The sequence below is a fragment of the Erinaceus europaeus genome, chromosome 1 (assembly GCF_950295315.1).
Source record: "Erinaceus europaeus chromosome 1, mEriEur2.1, whole genome shotgun sequence".
Classification (NCBI taxonomy): Eukaryota; Metazoa; Chordata; class Mammalia; order Eulipotyphla; family Erinaceidae; genus Erinaceus; species Erinaceus europaeus.
Window position 1 is genome coordinate 147,003,592 of NC_080162.1, and position 24,163 is coordinate 147,027,754.

At 45.7% G+C, this 24,163-nt stretch overlaps 2 protein-coding genes across 4 annotated transcripts in view; both read right to left on the reverse strand.

Annotated features, from left to right (window-relative positions):
- PCCB (propionyl-CoA carboxylase subunit beta) overlaps window positions 1-1,978 on the reverse strand; it is an 84,237-nt gene extending 82,259 nt beyond the window's left edge. Inside the window, exon 1 of one of the 3 annotated variants that reach the window (XM_060196896.1) lies at window positions 1,740-1,978. In XM_060196896.1, coding sequence (XP_060052879.1) covers window positions 1,740-1,922 — 183 coding nt within the window. In that variant the 5' untranslated portion in view covers window positions 1,923-1,978. Of the gene's footprint in view, window positions 1-1,720 lie in introns of all 3 variants that reach the window. The other 2 variants (XM_060196897.1, XM_060196898.1) reach the window with 2 other exon arrangements.
- A 20,952-nt stretch (window positions 1,979-22,930) lies between these two features.
- LOC107522427 (uncharacterized) lies at window positions 22,931-23,662 on the reverse strand. Its single transcript, XM_016187547.1, has one exon. It carries the CDS (start codon window positions 23,660-23,662, stop codon window positions 22,931-22,933), a length of 732 nt encoding a protein of 243 aa, XP_016043033.1.
- Between the last annotated feature and the right edge of the window lie 501 nt (window positions 23,663-24,163).

Genomic DNA, 24,163 nt, shown 5'->3' on the forward strand with positions numbered 1-24,163 from the left:
ATGGCACGAAATGCAAGGACGGGCGAAAGGATCCTGGTTCGAGCCCCCAGCTCTCCACCTGCTGGGGAGTCGCTTCACAGGCGGTGAAGCAGGTCTTCAGGTGTCTCTCTCCCCCTCTGTCTTCCCCTCCTCCATTTCTCTCTGTCCTATCTAACAACAATGACAGCAGCAACAACAATAATAACTACAACAATAAAAAAAACAAGGGCAACAAAAGGGAAAATAAATAGATATATTAAAAAAAAACCAGACAATGTGTGTGTGTTGGGAGAGGGGTGTGTGGATCTGGACCTCAGTGGTTCACTCAAACCTAATATCTAGAAGTGCCTTTGTGCTGCCAGAGTGCTGCTTTCCCTCCCTTCAGGTCCACACATGATGAAATCCTAAAGGCATTCAGAGGGCATTTTTGTGACAGGTCATAAGCTGCCTACTAGCACCCCACTCCCTCTCCTCAGGTTATAACAGGACAGGTGGCCCATGTTCCCTTTCCAGCCACCTGCCTTGATCTGCCTGTTTCTGAATGGAGCAAGATCCTACAGCTGGCCTGAGGAGATGGTATAGTGGTCACGCAAAAGATTATTATTATTATCTTTTTACCAGAGCACTACTCAGCTCTGGTTTATGGTGGTGCCAGGGATTGAACCTGGGACTTCAGAACCTCAGGCAGGAGAGTCTCTTTGTTTAACCATCAGGCTATCTACCCCTGCCCATAAAAGATTATCATGCTGCGAGAAAGAGAAAGAAGTGAGAGGGCGAAAGGGGGGAGAGTGATTGAAGTGGGGAGAAAAGAGAGAAAAAAGAAATTATTTGGGGGTGGGTGGTGGTGCCCCTGATTGAACACATACATTACTATGTTCAAGCCACCGGTCCCTGCAAGGGGGAAGCTTCAGAAGTGACGAAGCACTGCTGTTTCTCCCTGTCTCCCATTTCCATTTCAGTTTTTCTGCCTGTATCCAGTAAATGAATACATGAAAATTTTTTAAAAGAATCTACAGCCAAGAAAAAAAGTATTTAAAAGAATCTACAGCCAAGGGTTATGCATTGAGTACCACTATAGCATAACGGTTATGCAAAGAGACGCTCATGCATGAGACTACAAAGTCCCAGGTTCAATTCCCTGCACCCCCCATAAACCAGCGGAGCAGTGCTCTGGTATGGGGGGGAAATTAATATTATAGTAGAACCTACAGCCACAATTTCACAGGAAAATAAAGGAGCTTCACTATTCCTAAGAACTCTGGTGGTGGTGGTGGTGGTGGTGGTGGTGGTGGTGGTGGTGGTGGTGGTGGTGGTGTGCTGGGCTGGTGCACATGTTACAGCTTGCAAGGGCCCTGCTTCAAGCCCCTGGTCCCCACCTGCAGGGAAGAAGCTCCGCCACTTGTGAAGCAGGTATGTTTCAATTTCTCTCCATCTCTATCCAGTAAATGAGTAAATAAAATAATTTTTAAAAAGAACTTTTTAAACTGATTCCTAGAGAGAACACGCTGTGCAGAAGTTTCTCACAGTTAAGTGGTGAGTCAGTAGGCTGGAGCCCAGCCAAGCCCATCAACAATTTCAAAGCGAAAGCCACAGCGCAGCCCAGAGGTGCTAGACCGCCCACGGCTACCTCTAGGGTAAGGAGACCCGGACTCAAGGTGAGCGCACCCCGCCCGCCCTAGAGAGTCTCTGATTGGCTGGGTGGTCCCAGGAGCGGAGGGCTGGGCGTGCTCTGATTGGCTACCTGGATCCTCGGGACTCACTCGCTTGTGCTGCGCCTCAATGCGATGCTGGCCTCCTCCCAGCAGCGCGGCCCGACGCTTATCATCAATGCGCTCGGTAATCGAGACGGGCTGGCTGTACAAGCGGCGTGCCGAGGCGCGGAAACCGCTCGCTGCCACACTGAGTCTGGCTCCTACCGCTGCCATGAGTATTGCGACCGCCATTTTGGCTCTGGCGGCGTACTCCTTGTAGCGCACGTGAGTGCGTATGTGCGTCAAGCGTGGGCGTGTTGTGCGCATGTGCAACAGAGGCGCTGCTGACCCGTGCGCCTTGGTGCCTGGCCGCTGCTCTTCTGCACGGGCTATGAAAGGAGTCCTTGCTTTCCCCTGATTCTCTAGACCCACTTCCACTAGGAAGAAAAAAAAAAAAAAAAAGATAAAAATTAACCAACATTTATTGGACACTTTGCCAGGCTGGCTTTTATTATAGCACTTCATTGCACTGAATGTAATTATCCTGATTTCACAGCTGAGGCAAATGAGGACAGGGGTGGGGAGGAGAGTGATTGGATCGAGAGCCAAAAAAGATGTGGCGGAGCCAGGATTTAGACAAAGACATAATGGGTACCACATATTGAGCACAGGGGTTTTAATTTTTTTTAAAAGATTTTATTTATTTATGAGAAAGGCAGGAGGAGAAAGAACCAGACATCACTCTGGCACATGTGCTGCTGGGACTCGAACTCAGGACCTCATGCTTGGGAGTCCAAACTCAGGACCTCATGCTTGGGAGTCCAAAGCTTTATCACTGCGCCACCTCCCGGACCACTTTTTTTTTTTTAATAGTCTCCAGGGTTATCACTGGGGCTCGGTGCCAGCACTACGAAGCCACTGCTCCTGGTGGCCGTTTTTCCCATTTTGTTGCCCTTGTTGTGGTTGTTATTATTATTGTTGTTATAGCTGTTGTTGTTGGACAGGACAGAGAAATCAAGAGAGGAGGGGATGACACAGAGGGGGAGAGAAAGACACCTGCAGACCTGCTTCACCTGCTTCACCCCTGCAGGTGGGAAGCTGGGGGCTCGAATGGGGATCCTTACACCTGTCCTTGCACTTTGCGCCCTGTGTGTTTAAACCACTGTTTTACCGCCAGCCCCCCCCCCTTTTTTAGTGATTTAATACTGATTAGCAAAATTATGAGATAACATATAATTCCTCCACCAGAGTTCTGAGTCCCCCATTCCCTCCACTGGAAACTGCAGTTCTCCCAAGGTCACAGATTGACTATTATTTCTTTTTATTTATTTATTTCCTTTTGTTGCCCTTGTTTTATTGCTGTAGTTATTGTTGTTATTATTGATGTCATTGTTGTTGGATAGGACAGAGAGAAATGGAGAGAGAGGGGAAGACAGAGAGGGGGGAGAGAAAGACACCTGCAGACCTGCTTCACTGCCTGTGAAGTGACTCCCCTGCATTTGGGGAGCTGGGGGCTGGAACCGGGGTCTTGCGCTTCATGCCATCTGCGGATAACCCGCTGCGCTACCGCCGGACTCCCGACTATTATTTCTGTAACTATCTATATGTTATATATATTTGCCCACCAATGTATCCAATGCCTCCATGATGTCACTGCCGTTTTGCTTCAGATTGTACCCTGAGCCGCCAAGCCTCAGATGTCAACCTCCAACTCCAATAAACTGGTGCAACAACCTTTCGTAACACATGGAACTATCTAGTTCCATTTTAAATGGAGCATTCAAAGTTACAGACTCTAGATATAGGCTAGGGCCTAGGGGACTGGGTTCATGTATATATGCATCCATAAGTTAGGGGCAACTACATACCCCAAATTAAAAGTGCTTAATAGTCCACTGTGATTATACTTAGACCTAATAAGCTCAGTAAATAAGTAGAAAGGCCTAAAGGCACTGTAAATTGTCTAATCAAGTATTTACTACTTACACCTAGAATACTACCTCTCATACCCCCTACTTCCCTCTACTCAGCTAATTTAACAAAAGAAAGATAATCTCCTAATCTCTTCTGACAGCATCAGCATTATTTCCACCCCTTGATGTTTAGAAGGAACACTATATACAATTGAACAAGAGATATACTGGCAAGAAATATATATCAACTAAAGGACAATTATTGTCCCTATGCCAACCTTTATTAGAATCATCAAAATGCAGTAAAACTCAAGACTAATTTAGACCTCACTAAAATCCTAAATGTATTTCCTCCCTAACTTAAGGCCAGACCCCACAAACCTGATACTAGTTTGGATACAAGTGGTACTCAATGCTTTAACTACTGGGGAAAAAAATCTAAGCTTGTCAGATAAAGAAAGGACTGCAAAATCTGGAGAAGGGCAAGAGACTGTCTCATTTAAAATATGGCCTTTTTTTTGTCAATACCAGACCACCCCATTATCTAGGGCCCTTGTCAGGGAATTCTTGGATGCCCACATAGAACACAGGTTTTTTTTTTTAATATTTATTTATTTATTCCCTTCTGTTGCCCTTGTTTTATTGTTGTAGTTATTATTGTTGTTATTGATGTCATCATTGTTGGATAGGACAGAGAGAAATGGAGAGAGGAGGGGAAGACAGAGAGGGGGAGAGAAAGCCACCTGCAGACCTGCTTCACCACTTGTGAAGCAACTCTCCTGCAGGTGGGGAGCTGGGGGCTCAAACTGGGATCCTTACGCTGGTTATGCCAGTCCTTGTGCTTTGCACCACGTTCTCCCTCGATTTCTATCTCCCTGCCCTTTCAATTTCTCTCTCTGTTATGTCAAATAAAATAAAGTTAAAATTTAAAAGAGAAATGGTTATTCACAGAGACTCTCATGCCTGAGGCTCTGAAGTCCCAGGTTCAATCCCTTGGACCATTATAGGCCTGATCTAAGCAGTGCTCTGGTAAAATAAATAAATAAATAAATAAATAAATAAATGGGGGTGGGGTGGAGTGGTGGGAAATGTGCATTTGTTACTATGTGCAAGGACATGGGCTCAGGCCTCTGGTGCCCACCTACAGAAGGGAAGATTCAAGAGTGCTGAAGCAGTGCTGCAGGCCTCTCTTCTCAGTACTCCCCTTCCATATCAGCTTCTCTCTGTTTCTGTTGAATAAATAAGTAAATGTAACCCCCCAAAAAATTTTAAAGATGATACCTAGGTGATTTTGGGGCTCACTAAAATTGAGAATGCTGCTCTAGAGTCTAGAGAATTTTTTTATTGTTATCTCTGAGGTTTCACTGTTCCAGGCTGACTTTTTTTTTTTTTTTTTTTTTTACCAGAGCACTGCTCAGCTCTGTTTTATGGTGGTGTAGGGGGATTGAACCTGGGACTTTGGAGCCTCAGGCAAGTGAGTCTGTTTGCATGACCATTATATTAGCTACCCTGCTGTAAAAGACTTTTTTTTATGCTGGTGGCACTGGGGTCCCAAATTTATTTATTTATTTATATTTATTTATTACCTCCAGGTTTATTGCTGGGGCTCAGTGCCTACACCATGAAATCCACTGCTCCTGGAGGCTATTTTTCCCATTTTGTTGCCCTTGTGCTTGTTGTAGTTGTTATTGTTGTCATAGCTGTTGTTGTTGGATAGGACAGAGAGAAATGGAGAGGAGGGGAAGACAGAGAGGGGGAGAGAAAGATAGACACCTGCAGACCTGCTTCACCACTTGTGAAGCGACTCCTCTCCAGGTGGGGAGCTGGGGGCTCAAACCCAGGATCCTTACACTGGCACTTGGGTTTTGTGTCATTGCGCTACTGCCCAGCCCCCCCCCCCCCGGGGTCCCAAACACAACCAATAAGTCAGAAATGAGCAGTGCTCTGATTATATTTCTCTCTCTCTCTCTCTCCCTTTCCCTCTCCTCCTTCTCCCTCATTAAGATAAAAATAAAGAAAATATTTGACAAAGAAAGAAACACAGCACTGAAACATTCTTCAACTTGATGGGGAGTGGGTTTGAACAGTGCACATGACAAAGCAGTGCACAGTCCAAGTGCACTATTTTGCCAACCCAGCTCCAGAGAGTTTTAAAAATATTTTATGTGTAGTTATTGGATAGAGACAGAGAGAAATTGTGAGGAAAGGGTGGGTTACAGAAGGAAGAAAAGACAGACATCCGCAGCATTGCTTCACCAGGTGTGGTCTGGGGCTCAAACCCAAGTCCTGACACATTGGAACATAATGCATTCAACCCAGTGCACCACCACCTGGGCCCCAGATATTTTTAAACACACACATATCTATATAGATATATAGAGATAGATAGAAACTGCAAAATATATAGATTTTCTTTTCTCTCTCTCTCTCTCTCTTTTTTTTTTTTTATCAGAGCACTGCTCAGCTCTGGTTTATGGTGGTGCAGGAGATTGAACCTGGGACTGTGGAGCCTCAGGCATGAGAGTCTGTTTGCATAATCATTGTGCTATCTACGTCTGCCCTATAGATAGATATTTTGTTTGCTTATTATTTTACTTATTTTTGATAGGACAGAGATTGAGTGGAGGAGGATAGAGAAGAAGAGAACAAGAAAGACACCTGCAGGACTAAATCATTTGTTCTCTTATGTGCCATCAGGGATTGAACCTAGGACCTCAGGCAAGTTAAGGTATGTGCTCTACTGCTGAGCCACTTCCTTAGCTGGCTAGAATGATTTCTGTTGCTTCAGTTGACACTATGCATGCTTCCCAGGCCCCTGGACCTAAAGGTGTCTATCTCCTTAGAGAGGACTAAGGGGTTGGGCAATAACGCAGTGGGTTAAGTACAGGTGGCGCAAAGCCCAAGGACCAGAGTAAGGATTCCAGTTCGAGCCCCCGACTCCCCACCTGCAGGTGAGTTGCTTCACAAGCAGTGAAGCAGGTCTGCAGGTGTTTATCTTTCTCTCCCCCTCTCTGTCTTCCCCTCCTCTCTCCATTTCTCACTGTCCTTTCCAAATACAGCAACATCAATAAATAAATAAATAAATAATTTTTTAAATATGTTTTAAAAAGTGAAAAAGCCTTTATAGACCAGCCTTGCCTGAGAAATAGAATGTCTCTGTAACTCTGCTGTCCTAACAATTAGGTCTTCATCCTTCTACTCAGCTGTGCAGTCCTGTACCCTGACAGAGATAAAGGTCTCTTTGTAAGCCCTTCCTAAGGTCTGTGGCCCTCTAACTTACCCTCAAACTGCTTATTAATGGCTTTCAGTCTTTCACGATTCCCCTGCAGGTTGTCAATACAACTTAGTCACCAGTACCCTGTTTGGTGGCCTTTGCTATTCCCCTCCCCCATGCTTTTCCTAATGCCTGTACCATCACATCTGCCACAGGGATCCTTTCCACAGGGCAGGCTGCTATGCTGTCTCTGGAGAGCTCTCCAGTGGCTGAGCTGCCTTCTTGTGGCAGGAATCACCTGCACATTACCTAGTAAGCAGAATGGCTGGGTGGAAGGTGACTCCGTCCAAACCCCTTGAAAGAATATACTGGGCCACTTATAATAGCAGGGATGGGACTTGAAGACATTAGGGTGAGATCAGTCAAATGGTGAGAAAGCAGTCCAGTAGGGCAGGGAATAAAGTACTGGATTCTCAAGCATGAGTTTCTGAGTTTGTTCCCTGGCAGTACATGTACCTGAGTGATCCTCTGTCTCCACCCCCCCCAACCCCCTCCTTCTCACCCTCCCTTCCTCTATTTCTCTCATTACTTAATACACTAGGATTTTAGTGGGGTCTACATTAATCTTGAGTTTTACTGCATTTATTATTTGATGGTTCTAATAAAGATTTTCATGGTCCGGGAGGTGGCAAAGTGGATAAGGCACTGGACTGTCAAGCATGAGGTCCTGAGTTCAATCTCTGGCAGCATATGTATCAGAGTGATGTCTGGTTCTATTTCTCTCTCCTCCTATCTTTCTCATAAACAAATAAAATACCTGCAGGGGAGTCCCTTCACAGGCGTTGAAGCAGGTCTGCAGGTGTCTGTCTTTCTCTCCCCCCTGTCTTTCCCTCCTCTCTCCATTTCTCTCTGTCCTATCCAACAACAACATCAATAATAACTACAATAATAAAAACAATAAGGGCAACAAAAGGGAATAAATAAATAAATAAATAAAATATTTTTTAAAATATTAAAAAAATAAATGTTCATCCCTAGTTCCATGAATATCAGTGAGTTGTCAAATCATTCTTTAAAGATATAAACAAAGGCAGAGAGAGTGAAAGAGACCACAGCACTGAATTTCCCTTCAGTGTGGTGAGGGCCAGGCTCACACCCGGGTCAAGCACATGGCAATGCACTCTTTTGATTCATTTTTTAAATTTTATTTATTTATTAGATAGAGATAGCAAGAAATTGAGAAGGAAGGGGGAGATTAGTAGAGAGAGGGTGGGGATAGATAGCAGAATGGCTATGCAAACAGACTGTCATGCCTAGGGCTCTGAAGTCCCAGGTTCAGTCCCCACACCACCATAAGCCAGAGATGATCGGTGCTCTGATAAATAAAATAGAGAGAAGAGAGATGAGAGGGAAAGAGACACCTGCAACACTGCTTCACCACTTAACACTTCCCCCCTGCAGGTAGGGACTGGGAGCTCAAACCCGGGTCCTTGTGCATTATAGCATGTGTGCTCAACCAGGGGCAACCACCACCCAGCCCTGAAAAGCAGTGATTTTTCTTTTTTTTTTTTTTAATATTTATTTTATTTATTTATTCCCTTTTGTTACCCTTGTTGTTTTATTGTTGTAGTTATTATTGTTGTTGTCGTTGTTGGATAGGACAGAGAGAAATGGAGAGAGGAGGGGAAGACAGAGAGGAGGAGAGAAAGATAGACACCTGCAGACCTGCTTCACCACCTGTGAAGGGACTCCCCTGCAGGTGGGGAGCCGGGGTCCTTGTGCTTTGCGCCACCTGAGCTTAACCCGCTGCGCTACAGCCCGACTCCCAAAGCAGTGATTTTTCTAAACCTTTCTTGTCCAAGACAGAGAGAGAAAGAGACACACAGAGAGCCTTTAATAAAAGAGAATTTAATAAGGAAAGAGATAGGGATAAAGATGGCTCAACAGAGAAAAGGACCAAAGCACAGCTCCAGCACAAGTGGCCTGGTAATCAACACCATGGCCTCAAGCATGTAAATCCTGAGCTTTAGGCACTCAGCCACCTCCTTGGTCTGTTGGGAGGTGAATGTAATTACCATACATCTGATGTCAGCCTGACATTCAGCATGACAGACATAGCAAACCCACAAGGGATTGTGGGTGTATAGGAAGTTATTTAAAGGAATGTCTGCCGGAAGTCGTTCTCTCTTCCTGCTTGCCCCTTTTTGGCTCTTCTTCCCGTTGGGTTGGGCTCTGTTCCTGCTGCTATCTGCCTGCTCTTCTCCCCGACCCACCATGCCGCTTCTCCCTTGATCTGAGCACGTGTATCTGAACACTGGTAACAACGCTTACAAACTTATGGCTCCAGGCCACTTGCTATCCAGCCTTTTCCCCTTTGCTTATTTTCCTGCCACAGTTTATATGTGCCTTAATAAAAAACCCACAATGTAATAAACCTGTTTGTTAATCTCCCAACAAAGCACTGCAGAAATCACACACACACACACACACACACACACATACATTTTAATTACTATACTGGTCAATCAACACATCTCTAGGGATCCTATTTTATTCAAGAGATGTAGCTTTTTTGAAATCAATCCTACAAACCCCTTTACCATCCCTATGCAACCCCCTCTCTTATTTTACATAGCAGCAGCTTCTTTTAAAATTTTATTGAATTGTTGGTTAGAGAAAGAATAAGAGCATCTCTGACACTTGTGACATGGGGGATCAAACTCGGGACCTCATGCTTGAGGGTACAACACTTTATGCACTATGCTAGCTCCTAGGTCACAACTGTGGCAGTTTCAAAGTCACATCACCCACTCGGTGGGCATTTCCTTTTACTTTCTCTAGCAGAGACAGACTGAACAGTCAAATTTGGAAACAAGACTTTTTTAGTTCTACAGACTTGACATCCTTAGCCAGAGAACTGTTTCAGGGGCAGTGTGTTGAACTCTGAGTCTACTCACCCTGAGACATAGCCTTTAGTGCTATAGGACACAGGGGACAGGGTGGAGTTGTAAAAATGTATAAATTGTTGCTCTGGCAGGTGGTGCAATGGATAAAGTGTTGAACTCTCAAGCATGAGGTGCTAAGTTTGATCCCAGGTGGTGCATATATTGGAGTGTTGCTCTAGCTCTCTTGCCCTCTCTTTCTTGTTAATAAATGAAGCAATCTTTTAAAAATATATAAATTGCTGCAAGATAGGGGCCTCAGATAATGGAAAAAATAGATAACCCCCAGGGACAAATAGGCTGTGTTCCAAAAATGCAATTTTATAAGTAGGCTATTTGCAGTGTAGAACATATTTCCCCTCCCTTAGAAACAATGCTCTGAATAATTGCAATCATTTTACCTGGAAAGTTCCCACAAGCCTGTTTAACCCATACAGCAACAAAAATATCAGCCTGAGACATTTTAGGCTTGCATGGAGAGCATCCCTGAGTAGTTGCCACTCTGAATTATGAATTAGCTGTGTACTTAGCTGCCATTCCAACTAAACTATGAACTCTTTGAGGATTGAAAACTGTTGAATTATTCATCTTTGTATTCTCAATGCCTGACATATAACTGGCAATAAATGTTGGTTGCATAAATGAATGGACAAATTTAATAGGTATTTGAATAGTGTTGAAAATGGCTTAGGAAATAAAAAAACAGTAGCATTTAGTGGGTGCCATAATATGTGTCTGGCCCTATGCTAGGAGGAAGACTAATAAAGCCAATTTCTTTGTTTAGGCTTCTGTTAACATTGAAAAAGCTGAAGGCAATTAATTTTTAATTTTTATTTATTTATCTTGCTATCAGGATTTTCACTGAAGCCTCAAGCCTGCATGATTCCGTTGCTCCTGGCAGACTCTTGTTCTTTCTGCTTTTTAATAATTATTTATTGTGTGGTCCAGGAGGTGGTGCAGTGGATAAAGCATTGGGCTCTCAAGCATGAGGTCCTGAGTTCAATCCCTGGCAACACATGTACCAGAGTGATGTCTGGTTCTTTCTCTCTCTCCTCCTATCTTTCTCATTAAAAAATAAATAAAATATTTTTTTAAAAAATTATTTATTTATTTGTTTGTTTGTTTATTTACCAGAGCACAGCTCAGCTCTCTATTATGGTGGTGCAGGGGACTGAGCCTGGGACCTTGGAGCCTCAGGCATGAGAGGCTATTTGCATAACCACTATGCTATCTACCTCTACCCCTTTCTGTTCTTTTAGATAGAGGGTGAGACATAGAGATGCAGACAGAGGTGGTGGTGCACCTGGTTGAGCTTACATGTTGCAAAGCAAAAGGACCTGGCTTCAAGCCTCTAGTCCCCACCTGTAGGGAGAGAGCTTCACAACTGGTGCAGCAGTGGTGCAGGTGTCTCTCTTTCTCTCTCCTTATTTCTTCCTCCCCTCTCAATTTCTCTTTGTTTCTACCTAATAGATAAATAAATAATTTTTTTCTTATTTATTTATTCCCTTTTGTTGCCCTTGTTGTTTTATTGTTGTAGTTATTATTGTTGTTGTTGTTGGATAGGATAGAGAGAAATGGAGAGAGAAGGGGAATACAGAGAGGGGGAGAGAAAGATAGACACCTGCAGACCTGCTTCACCGCCTGTGAAGCAACTCCCCTGCAGGTGGGGAGCTGGGGCTCAAACCAGGGTCCTTCTGCCAGTCCTTGCGCTTTGTGCCACGTGTGCTTAACCCGCTGCACTACCACCTGACTCCCTAAATAAATAAAATATTTTAAAATAACAGTAATTTAAAAAATAGAGATGCAGAGAGAGGAGAGATACCACAGCACTGGCCCATCATTCATGAAGTTTCCCCTTTGCATGGTGCTCCCATGTTATGGCTGGGAGCTCAAACTGAACCCTTGTATATGTTAAAGTATGCTCTCTACTGGGTAAATTATCTCCTAGCACAGCAGGAGGGCAATTTAATATATTTAAAATGTTTTAAAATATTTGTTTATTCCCTTGTTTTATTATTGTAGTTATTATTGTTATTGATGTCATTGTTGTTGGATAGGACAGTGAGAAATGGAGAAAGGAGGGGAAGACAGAGAGGGGGAGAGAAAGATAGACACCTGCAGACCTGCTTCACTGCCTGTGAAGCGACTCCCCACCTGGAGAGCTGGTGCTCAAACTGGGATCCTTACGCTGGCGGTTGTCCTTGCGCCACCTGCGCTTAACCTGCTGTGCTACCACCAGACTTCTGGGAAATTTACTATTTTATAAACAGGTGCTGGACTTGCTAAATAAACTATTTTGCTTAAAATTAATGGGGAGATGGTTTAAGCCCCTGGCTCCCCACCTGCAGGACATGTGCCAGAGTGATGTCTAGTCCTTTCTCTCTCCTCCTATCTTTCTCATAAATAATAAATAAAATCTTTAAAAAAAAAAAGAGGAAAAGAATTTTTAAAATAATTTTTAAAAATTTCATAATGTCTCAAGAGGAATTGACATATACAGGGAAGTGGCACTATTGAGGGCTCTATTAGCAAGAACTGGAGAGGGTGGCTTTAGCTAGAAATCAGAAAATACAAACAGAAATTTGGTAACAAGGAGTTGTGGGGGAAAAAAGTGGGGGGGTTGATTTGGATCTGATTGTTCATCTGATTGTTTTTTTGGTTTTTTTTTAGATAGAGGCAGAGAGAACACAGCATTGAAGCTTACTTCCATGCAGTGGGCCAGGCTCAAACCTGGGTTGTACACATGGCAAAGCAGCTTACTATCCAAGTGAGCTGTTTCACCTGTACACAGCTATTCCACAGCCCTCAGCCCTAGTTTAATTTGGTCTGAATTACCACTTCCAGGAAGAAAGGGACAATGCATCTGGGTTTAACCAGGCTCTGGAGGTCTTTTGTGTGTGAATTTAGATTATGCTGTTATCTCTATTCCATAGATTGATTTTTTTTTTTTGTCCTCCAGGGTTATTTCTGGGGCTCTGTGCCTACACTATGAATTCACTGCTCCTGGAGCCCATTCCCCCCCCCCCCATTTAGTTGCCCTTATTATTGTTGTTGGATAGGACAGAGAGAAATGGAAAGAGGAGGGGAAGACAGAAAGGTAGACCACTGCAGACCTGTTTTACCATTTGTGAAGCAACTCCCCCTGCAAGTGGGGAGGGGGCTCCAACTGGGATCCTTATGCAGGTCTTTGCACTTTGCACCATGTGTGCTTAACCCACTGCGCTACTGCCTTGTTGTTATGCTTCTGATTCTGCTTCTAAAACCCATTCTGTTTCATTGGTTTAATCCCTCCTGCTTAACATTGTATTCTATTTACATAACCACTGTTAACTAAGCACTGCACCTGCCTGTAGGGCATTGGTTTAATCCCCATTGGTTCATGTCTTTTTGCTCCGCCCCCTCTCCTAATACACCCTGGTTTTCACCAATCTCTTTTCGCTCCACCCTCTCTATGTCACATCCTGTTTCCATCCTACTTAGCGAGTATATATATATAAAGACAGGATTGTGATTATAGATAGTTTAGATAGTTTAGATTGTGCTGCGTTCCACATAAATAAAGAGATAGTGCGTACAGCTCAGCCATGAGTCTCTGGTAGTCTGTCTCCCGCCTGCGAAGCTAGCCCGGCATAATGGCCCCCTGAACAGGGACTGGCACTGCCAGACACCCAGTCATACTGATTTCTTTCCATTTTGATAGTAGGGCCAGCACTTGTTAAAATCTAGTGGGAGTGGGGGTTGGGTGGTGGCACAATGGGTTAAGTGCACATAGTACAAATTGCAAGGATGGGCACAAGGATCCTGTTTGAGCTCCCAGTTCCCGACCTGCAGGGGGGCCACTTCAAGAGGTGAAGCAGATTTGCAGGTGACTTTCTCTCTCTCTCTCTCTCTCTTTATTATTATTATTATTATTTATAGGGATAGCCAGAAATCGAGAGGAAGGGGGATACAGAGAGGGAGAGAGACAGAGCCACCTGCATCCCTGCTTCACCACTGTGAAGCTTTCCCCCTGAAGGTGGGAACCAAGGGCTTGAACTTGGGTCCTTGCATATTGTAACATGTGCGCTCAACCAGGTGCTCTACCACCCGGCCCCTTTCTCTCCCTCTCTATCTTCCTCTCTCCTCTCAGTTTCTCTCTGCCCTATCAAAAAAAAAAAATCAAATAAATGGCCACAGGAGCAGTGGATTCATAGTGCAGGACCAAGTCCCAGTGATAACCCTGAGGGGGGAAAAATCTGTTGGGAGTATTGCCTTTGTCAACTGAAGTTGCTCTAATAAAGCACTGTACACTGGGTGACTTCAGCAAACATTGATTTCTCCCAGTTCTGGAAGCTGGAAGTCTGAGATGCAGATGAGCGTGGACATCTGGTGAGGTCCCTTTACTGGCCTGAAGATGCCTGACTTTTTGTCCTGCATGTCTGTGACTGAGACAGTGTAGAGAGCTCTTGTGGGTTCCTTTTATAGAACACTAATCCCATTCAGGAAGGCTTGACTCCAGCTAATTATCATTATAGAATTATGATCTAATTATCTCCTAACAGCTTCACCTTCTAATATGATCAGGCTGGGGGGTGGTGGTTTAGCATTTCAGTGTATGAATTTGGAATGAGAGTACACAAATGCTCAGTTCATAACAGATGACTGATAAAAGCAGTGGAGTAAAAATACTAGGGAACTAGAGAATGCAAGCAGGGAAGCTGGGAGAGCTCTAGATAGTATTTGGTAAGGAAAGGAGGACAGATTAAGGCAAGAGAGGTGAAAGAGGGGACCACTGGGAGGTGGTACAGTAGATAAAGTGTTGGACTCTCATACATGTGATCTTGAGTTTGATCCTTAGCATTGCATATGTCAGAGAGATGCTCTGGTTATTTCTCTCTCTCATTAATTAATAAACATATAAATCTTTTTTAAAAAGGTGAAAAAGTTGGAGAAAAGAAGACAGTTTTTTTTATTGACTTAATAATAATTGGCAAGACTGTAGTACAAGAGGGGTACAATTCCACATTGTTCCCACCCACCAGAGTTCTGCATCCCATCCCCTCCATTGGAAGCTTTCCTATTCTTTTTTTTTTTTTTTTTTTAACGAGAGCACTGCTCAGCTCTGGCTAGTGGTGGTGCGGGGGATTAAACCTGGGACTTTGGAGCCTCAGGCATGAGAGCCTCTCTTCATAACCATTACACTATCTACCCCCACCCCTATTCTTTTTTTTTTAACTTATTTTTTAAAAGATTTTTATTCATTCATGAAGAATGATAGAATAGAGAAAGAACCATATGTCACTCTAATACATGTGCTGCCTGGGACTGAACTCTGAACTTCATGGTTGAGAATCTAATGCTTTATCCACCTCCTGGACCACACTTTCCTATCCTTTATCCCTCTGGAAGTGATAAAGGACCAGAGTCATTATGGCCTGCAGAAGGTGGAAGGTCTGGTTTCTGTGATTGTTTCTCTGCTGGACATGGGCATTGGCAGATCAATCCATACCCCCAGCCTGTTTCTATCTTTCCCTAGTGTGGGGAAGGGCTTTGGAAAAGTAATGTTCCAGGACACATTGGTGAGGTCATCTGTCCAAGGAAGTCAGGTTGGCATCATGGTAGCATCTGCAACTTGGTGGCTGAGAAAGCATTAAGATATAAAACAGAGGGTGGGGGTATAGCATAATAGTTATGCAAAGAGACTTTCATGCCTGAGGCTCTCAAGTCCCAGGTTCAATCCCCCACACCGCCATAAGCCAGAGCTGAGCAGTAAAAAAAAAAAAAAAAGATATAAAACAGAACAAATTGTTTAATAATCAGGAACCTAAAGGTAAGAATATAGCAGATGAGATTTGGGGTCTGCGTTTTGGAAAAAGCTAGAAGTCTATTTTAGGTATATTCCAAGTGGCCCATGGCTTTACTAATTTTTGACAGCTAACATGTAAGTGGGATAAAGCTATTGTCTGAGGAGATGGTGTCAGAGTTGGAAAGAGGACTAGAAAGCTGGATCAAGGAAGAGAGTAGCTCCCAAATATGGGAAGAATATATAGATACCGTTAACTGGGCTTGGAAGATAGCATAGTGGCCATGCAGAAAGCCTTTCATGCCAGAGGCACCAAAAGTCCAAGGTTCAATCCCCAACACCACCATAAACCAGAGCTGGAGCAATGCTTTGGTAAAACAAATAAGTAAACAAACGAACAAAAATACTGTTAACTATAAGCCCTACTGATCTGACCTTGGGCCTATATTCAGCACAGGAGCCTATATAACCTTTGCATCCCTGTAGGTCTGAGCTTGTATTCCATGGTCACAGCTAGGAATATTCTAGGCTGCACTAATTTCAGGACTCATCTTCCTCTAGTGGCAGAGTATTTTGACCCAGCCTTCTTTCAGGGGCTATTTCCACCTTTAATGTTTCACATTGAGGGCAAGGTCACGGAGAGGCCACAAGAGGGTCCATGATATTGTTCCTGTTGGAGATGACCAGCGATGGTGGAGAAAGGGATCTGTTGGAGGTCTAGGCCCATACATCTATGTGGGAATCCCAGGATTCCCTGACTAGAGCCCCAGATGATGGGGTGGCCTGGTAGTGACCAAAAGGGCCATCATTAAAGTATGCTGGTCTCTTGCCCTTATCCAGCTTTTGTAGTCCTTACTTTATCTGATAAGGTTATATTCTTCCCATATTTGGGAGCTACTCTCTTCCCTGATCCAGCTTTCCAGTCCTCTTTCCAACTCTGACACCATCTCCTCAGACAATACCTTTATTCCACTTACATGTTAGCTGTCAAAAATTAGTAAAGCCATGGGCCCCTTAGAATATATCTAAAATAGACTTATAGCTTTTTCCAAAATGCAGACCCCAAATCTCATCTGCTATATTCTTACCTTTAGGTTCCTGATTGAGGGAAGTGGAATAGGAAGTAGGTGAGGAGAGGGTATGTAGGTCTAAGTAGAAACTATTTGATTATGTACTTCATGGTGTCTTTGTCAAACAGTATATTTTATTATTTTATGAAGGGCCTACTAAATCCTTGGGAAGTAGCACCTGCCTGATCTTTGTTCTTGGAAAGTATAGCTACAGCTACTTCTGCTTTCACTCCATTGTCCCCGATGATCTGGAGTGCAATCAATAAATGCTTGTTGATTGATTTGAGTGTATCAAATCAATCTACACTTCAAACTTTATTAGGAAATCTTATAACTGACATTGATTAAGTAAAGTAAGCACTGTCTTTAAATTTGTAGGATATATTATCTCTCCTTGAGGAATAGCTAATGGCTTGTCTCTTCCTATAATGCATCACACGCTGTACTGGAAGGCTACTCTCATTATTGCATCCTTAGTAACTCACCTTTGTGTTAACATTTACTGAGCACTCCTAATATATATGTCAGACTCTACAGCATGGGCAACGATAGTAAAAGTTGAAGAGCAAGAAACTCTGATCTAGTAGTTCCAGGATGATGGGGACAAGACTGGGATAAATGCTGTATAGTGTGATAAATGCCCTAAAAAAAAAAAAAAGGTAAACACGTGACAGTTTTGAAAGAAAGAAAAGGAGAGTTTCAAATAAAAATGGGTGGTGGTGGTGGTAACTTTTTGCACCTCCCTACTGTGTATTTTCTTTCTTTTTTTAAAAAATATTTATTCCCTTTTGTTGTCCTTGTTTTATTGTTGCAGTTATTGTTGTTATTGATGCCGTTGTTGTTGGCTAGGACAGAGAGAAATGGAAAGAGGAGGGGAAGACAAAGAGGGGGAGAGAAAGATAGACACCTGCAGGACTGCTTCACCACTTATGAAGCAACCCCCTTCCAGTTGGGGAGCCGGGGGCTAGAACCAGGATCCCTACACCAGTCCTTGTGCTTTGTGCCACCTGCGCTAAACCCACTGCGCTACCTCCCAACTCCCCCTACTGTGTATTTTCTTTTCTTTCTTTCTTTTTCTTTTTTTTGTCTCTACAGTTATTAGGGTTATTGTTGGGGCACGGTGCCAGCACTAAGAATCCACTGCTCCTGGAGACTATTTTTCCCATTTTGTTGCCCTTGTTGTTACCCTTGTAGTTGTTATAGCTGTTGTTGTTGTTGGATAGGACAGAGAGAAATCGAGAGAGGAGGGGAAAGCAGAGAGGGGGAAAGATAGATACCTGCAGACTTGCTTCACTGCTTACGAAGCAACCCCTCTGCAAGTAGGGAGCTGGGGCCTCTAACTGGGATCCTTACTTTGGTCCTTGAGCTTTGCACCATGTGTGCTTTACCTGCTGTGCTACCGCCCAACATCTGCCCCCCCCATTGTGTATTTTCATCTTCGTTTCCCTCCCTCCCCCATAAATTTGATGTCACTTTAAAATGGTAGGAGAGATAACATAGTGCTTTACACAACAGAGTCCTTATTTGTTTCTTTGTTTTCTTTTTTTAAATTTTTTAATATTTATTTATTTTCCCTTTTGTTGCCCTTGTTTTTTATTGTTGTTGTAGTTATTATTGCTGTTGTTATTGATGTCGTCATTGTTAGATAGGACAGAGAAATGGAGAGAGGAGGGGAAAACAGAGAGGAGAAGAGAAAGATAGACACCTGCAGACCTGCTTCACTGCCTGTGAAGCGACTCCCCTGCAGGTGTGTGTGGGGGGGCTCCAACTGGGATCCTTACGCTGGTCTTGCGCTTGGTGCCACCTGCGCTTAACCCACTGCGCTACCACCTGACCCCTTGTTTGTTTGTTTTCTGTAGACAGAGATGGAGGGAGAAGGAGAGAGAGATATCACAGTACTGAAGCTTCCTACTATGTGATAAGCAAGCAGCACACTATTCAATATTAGCTGTTTTGCTGGTTCTGTACAACAGGTTTTCATGCCTGAGGTTGGAGTGTTTCTAGTTTAGTCCATGCTACTACCATAAACAACAATGGAGCACTACTCTGGCAAAAATAAGTAACAAAGGGATTGGGTGCTGGTGCACCTGGTTGAGTGCACATATGACAATGCGCAAGGACCCGGGTTCAAGCTCCCAGTCCCCCCACTGCTTTGCAAGTGGTGAAGCAATGTTGCAGGTGTTTCTCTGTCTCTCCCTATCACCCCCTTCCCTCTAGATTTCTAGCTGCCTCTATCCAATAAATAAAATAAAGATAATAAAAATAAAATAATAGGTAACAAATGAAACAAACTGAACCTTGTATTTTTGCTATATCTGGCAACATTTTTACTTCCAAATAATAAACATGAAGTATGTTTAGTTGATATATTTTTTTTGTCTCCAGGGTTATTGCTGGGGCTCAGTGCCGGCACCATAAACCCACTGCTCCTGGTGGCCATTTTTTCCCCCTTTTGTTGCCCTTGTTGTGGTTATTATTGTTGCTGTTGATGTCATTCGTTGTTGGATAGGACAGAGAGACATGAAGAGAGGAGGGGAAGACAGAGAGGGGGAGAGAAAGATAAGACACCTGCAGACCTGCTTCACAGCCTGTGAAGCTACTCCCCTGCAGGTGGGGAGCCAGGGGCTCAAACCCAGATCCTCATGCCGCTCCTTGTGCTTTGCACCACGTGTGGCCAACCCACTGCGCTACCACCCAACCCCCGTGTTTGGTTGGTACTTTAAGGAGGTTGAGTTCAATGATATCCTCATTCTGGTGAGATAGCATAATGGTTATGCAAACAAACTCTTGGCTGAAGCACTGAAAGTCCCAGATTCAATCCCCAGCATCACCTGAAACCATGTAGTTTTGTAAACCAATTTTAAATCAACAACAATAATAATGATCCTCCCAAATATTTGATTCAAGTATTTTTTATAAAGCTATTTTCTTTTTAAATTTTTTTTCTTTATTTATTGGATAGAGAAAGCCAGAAATTGAGAGGGAGGGGTGATAGGGAGAGAGACAGAGAGACCCCTGCAGTCCTGCTTCACCACTTATGAAGCTCTCCCCCTGTAGGTGGGGACCGGGGACTTGAACCAGGGTCCTTGTGCATTGTAACATGTTCGCTCAACCAGGTGTGCCACCACCCAGCCCGATTCAAGTATTTCTTTCCCCAAGCACTTGATTTTTCTATAAACTGTATTTATTTTCTTGGTTCTAGGCTCAAGCAAGTAAATACACAAGGAATATACTTAAATATGTTATTTAATTATTCATGAAAGAGAGATACATAAAGATACAGAGAGAGACCAGACCATAACCAGACTGCTCAGTTCTGATTTATGGTGGTGCTGGGGATTCAGCCTGGGACCTCAGAGCCTCAGACATGAAAGTCTTGCATAACCACTATGCTATCTCCCCAGCCCTAGGAATATACTTTTAAAAAATAACTCTAAGTGTCTTTCTCTCTCTTTCTTTCATTTATGTACACAAAAGAGAGACAGAGGAAGAGAAAGCCAGAGCATCGCTCTGGCACATGTAATGCAGGGGATCAAAGTCAGGACCTCATGAGTTCAGTACACCCCCCAGAAAAATAAATAAATGCATAAAGAGCTCAGTAATCTATCCACTGCACCACTTCCCAGGACACATAGAGGGAATATACTTTGAGGAGCTGAAACTTTGTCTCTAAGTGGCATATCTTACACCAATTTCAGAAGCTAAAAAAAGAATTCTTTTTCACACACACACTCACACAAATGAGGCATCAGTAGAATTCATCTTAATTTGGCTTGTGCATATCTCAAGAGATTTTTTTTTTTAAATCAAATTACAGTAGCAAGTGCTGGGTTGTGGTGTGGGTGTGAGTAGAGCCTGCACTTCCATCCCTGGCATAGCATATGCTAGAACGATGCTCTAGTCTCTCATTAACTAAATCCTTGAAAAAATGCAGTTATAAGAAAAAACAGCAAGGTTATGGCCCTGCAAGTAATCACTTGCCTAGGGTGACTGCTAATTTATGCTGTCTGAATAGAAAACAGTGATTATCCTACTGTGTTGCCCCTCTGGGGAAGAAAACTTATGTATTGTGCAAGAAGACCTTAGAATCCAGAATAAAAATAGAACTGCATATAGCAGCTTTATTTGAAGGCAAGCTTAGAATCGACTTATTAAGGGGGGATGGGAGGACGAAAGAGGGGGCCTTTCCAAACTGAGAATTAATTTTATTATTTACTTATTGTCATCTCTTGGGCTTCTCCATTCAGGACTTAGAGAGAGATAGAGATAGAGACAGAGAGAGAGAGAGAGAGAGAGAGAAGGAACTCACAGACACATATAACAAAAGCCAGAGCGTGAAGCTTTCTCCAGTATGATGGGGTCTAGGCTCAAACCTGGGTCCTCCATATGGCAAAGCAGTACACTATCCAAATGAGCTATTTTGCCAGCCTCCCAAAGAGGAGAATCAATTTTTAGATTATTTGCCATTTTTCTTAATACAAGATGGTCAAGTATATTTCTCACAGCTTTAATTTCTGGATTGGTATTTAAAACGATTAGAAAGCTACATACTGGGTTGGGGGAGATTGCATAATGGTTCTGCCAAAGATTCTTATGCCTGAGGCTCTAACTTCCCAAGTTTAATGCCCAGCATAAACTGGAGTGCTGTCCCCAGCATAAGGCATTGCTCTGGCCTCTCATAAATGAAATATTTAAAAAATAATAAAGAGGATTATTTAACTATGATTAAAAAGAAAGAAAATACTAAGTGCTTAACATCTCGCTGCTGGTCAGACGCTAGGTCCTGGAAAGAAAGTAAGCCTGCTCTAGAAAGACCATCCGAGTGATCTAGCAGGGTTCCCTGGGTATCATTTCCTCTGTTAGGCAGCCAGCCCCTGAAACTAAGCCGCATTTGTGTCAGAAGCTGACCTGCAACACAGATGCCACCCTGCAGGCACAGGCAGAGAGAGCTTTGCTGTGTGCAACACACATGCGCAAACTTAAACTGGCTGGGAGGTAGCGGACCTAGTAGAGAGCACCAAGGTAGTACACAAGGGCCTGGGTTCAAGTCTCTGGTCCCATCTACAGGGGGGAAGCTTCACTAGTGGTGGATCATGGCTGTAGGCCTCTTTCTCCTTGCAAATTTTTTTTTTTTTTTATGTGTTTATTTATTCCCTTTTGTTGCCCTTGTTTTTTTTTCATTGTTGTAGTAGTTGTTGTTATGGATGTCGTGGTTGTTAGACAGGACAGAGATAAATGGAGAGAGAAGGGGAAGACAGAGAGGGGGATAGAAAGACACCTGCAGACCTGCTTCACTGCCTGTGAAGTGACTCCCCTGCAGGTGGGGAGTGTGTGTGTGAGTGCTCGTGTGCTCCAACCAGGATCCTTAAGCCGGCCCTTGTGCTTTGCGCCACGTGTGCACGTGTTCTTAACCCGCTGTGCTACCACCCAACTCCTTCAAATAATCTCTATCCAAAGTAAATAAATACTAAACGCACACACATGGATTAGGTCTTTGGTGAGCTCAGAGATGACAGCTGGTTGCTCCTCAAGTGGTTCTGTGATTTTAGCTGGAGGGGAACCGTGTCAAGTTGGGGTTCTGTTTATTTGTGTCCTTGATCTCCTGCAACAACACAACACAGAGGACAATTTAAAAACAAAAAACAGGGGCCAGGTGGTGGTGTACTTGCTTGAGTGCACACATTATAGTGCACAAGTTCAAGTCCCGGGTCCCCCCTGCAGGGGAGAATCTTCAGGAGTGAAGCAGAACTGCACGACTGTTTCCTGTATTTCTTAAATTTTTATATTTATTATTGGGTAGAGACAAAGAAATTGAGAGGGGGACAGGCAGACACCTGAAACCCTGCTCATCACCACTTGCGAAGCTTTCTCCCTGCAGGTGGGAGCCAGGGACTTGAACCCGGGTCCTTCAGCACTGTTTCTTCTATTTCCCCTTCACTCAGTTCCTGTCTGTCTCTGAAATAAATCAAAATGTTTGAGAAGAACGTTGCAATATCTATTTTAAAAAATAAAACTCAGATACTTTCAAGGACTCGGGCTCTTTGAATAGCAAGACTAAAACCAAAGCGGGAGCACATGCTTCTCCGAGGTCGCCCCGGGGCCCGCCGCCTGCCCGCGTCCAGCAGGGCTGCCGGGCGCGCTGCCACGTCGGCGGGCGGCTTCCGGGAGCTAGGCCGCGGGGGCGGGGCTCTGCGTCCCGCCGCGCGCACTGGGCCGCCGACAGGCCGCGCGAGGGCCGGCTTCCACGGCGCGGTGCAGCGGGGCCCGAGGGTGCCGCGCAGGGCGGGGAGCCGGCGCCCGCCGGGGAGAAGGGCGGGGGGGAGGGAAGACACCCAGCCACTAGGTGCCCTGCAGCCCCCCGCCGGGTCTTAGATGGGGGAGGGGCGGAGAGCACGGCCGGCTCCCAGAGCGCAGGCGCCGAGTCGTAAGTGGAGAGGCGGGCATGCGCATTGAGCCCGGGGTGGGCAGGCTAAGGGGAGGGACCGGTGCGAGCCGGCTGAGGTGTTTATCCGGTTTTCTGGTCAAAGCGCACGCGTGAGGGCTAAAGGCGCTGGCATAGGGCAGCGGTGCGCGCATGCGCGGGGCCAGCCGGTGGCGCAGGGCGGGCGTGGAGGGGGTGCTTAGAGGAACAGCAAGGGGGGAAGGGAAGCTCAGAAGAGGAAGAGGCAGGGGGAAGGGTGCGGGCGCGCTCTGCGCATGCGTGACGGCGCTACGACGACGGCGGCGGGGGAGTCTCGGGGATGACAGTGGCTTTGCCCGTTGGGGTAACGGTCGTCGCCGGCTGGGCCTGAGGCACCGCGCAAACTCGCGGGGTCCACTTGAGGCCGCCGCGGCCTGGACCCTCACCGAGCTCTGGTGGCGCGAGCAGCGGCGGGAAGGCGGCGAGCCCCGGGGGAGGGGCCTGCTTGCTGCGAGGCCTCGCTGAGAGCAGGGCGGCGGCGGGGCCTGGCGGTGCGGGCGGCGGGAGGTCCCCGTGGGCGGCGGCGGCGGCGGCGGCGGCGCGGAGAAGATGGCCGGGCAGTGAGGGGGCGGCGCTTGTGTCTGGTGACCTCGCAGTGAGCGGCGGCCCATCGAGGGGTGTCGCGGCGGCCGGGCCGGGCTCGCTCCCCTCCTCCTGCTCTTCTCGCCGCCGCGGGCCCGCGCACTTCCTCCCCGACCGGCCCTGCCCTGTCCTGCCCGCCGGGCCGCGGGTCCGCTATGGAGCGCGCGCCGACGGCCTCCGCTCGTCCCCGCTGCGGCGACCGCGGCCCTGCGCACTAGACCGAGCAGCCGCCGCCGCCCGCCGTTCCCGCCGTCCCCGCCGCCCCCGCCTCCCCCGGCTCCCCGCGCGCCTGCAGCGATGGAGTGAGCGCCCCGCCGCCCCGCGCCCGCCCACTCGCCCCGCCGCCTCCGCGCCCGGAGATGCCGCGCCAACCCCGGCCGCCCGCCGCGCCGCGCGGCTAGACCGAGCCCGAGCGCGCCCGCCGCCCTTTTTGTCTGCTGACCCTCAGGGACGCGGAGCAGGGGCGCCAGGGCCCCATGTGCGGGAGGGCTGCCCCGGCGCCACACGCTCTTGCGGGCCGCGGCGGCCGC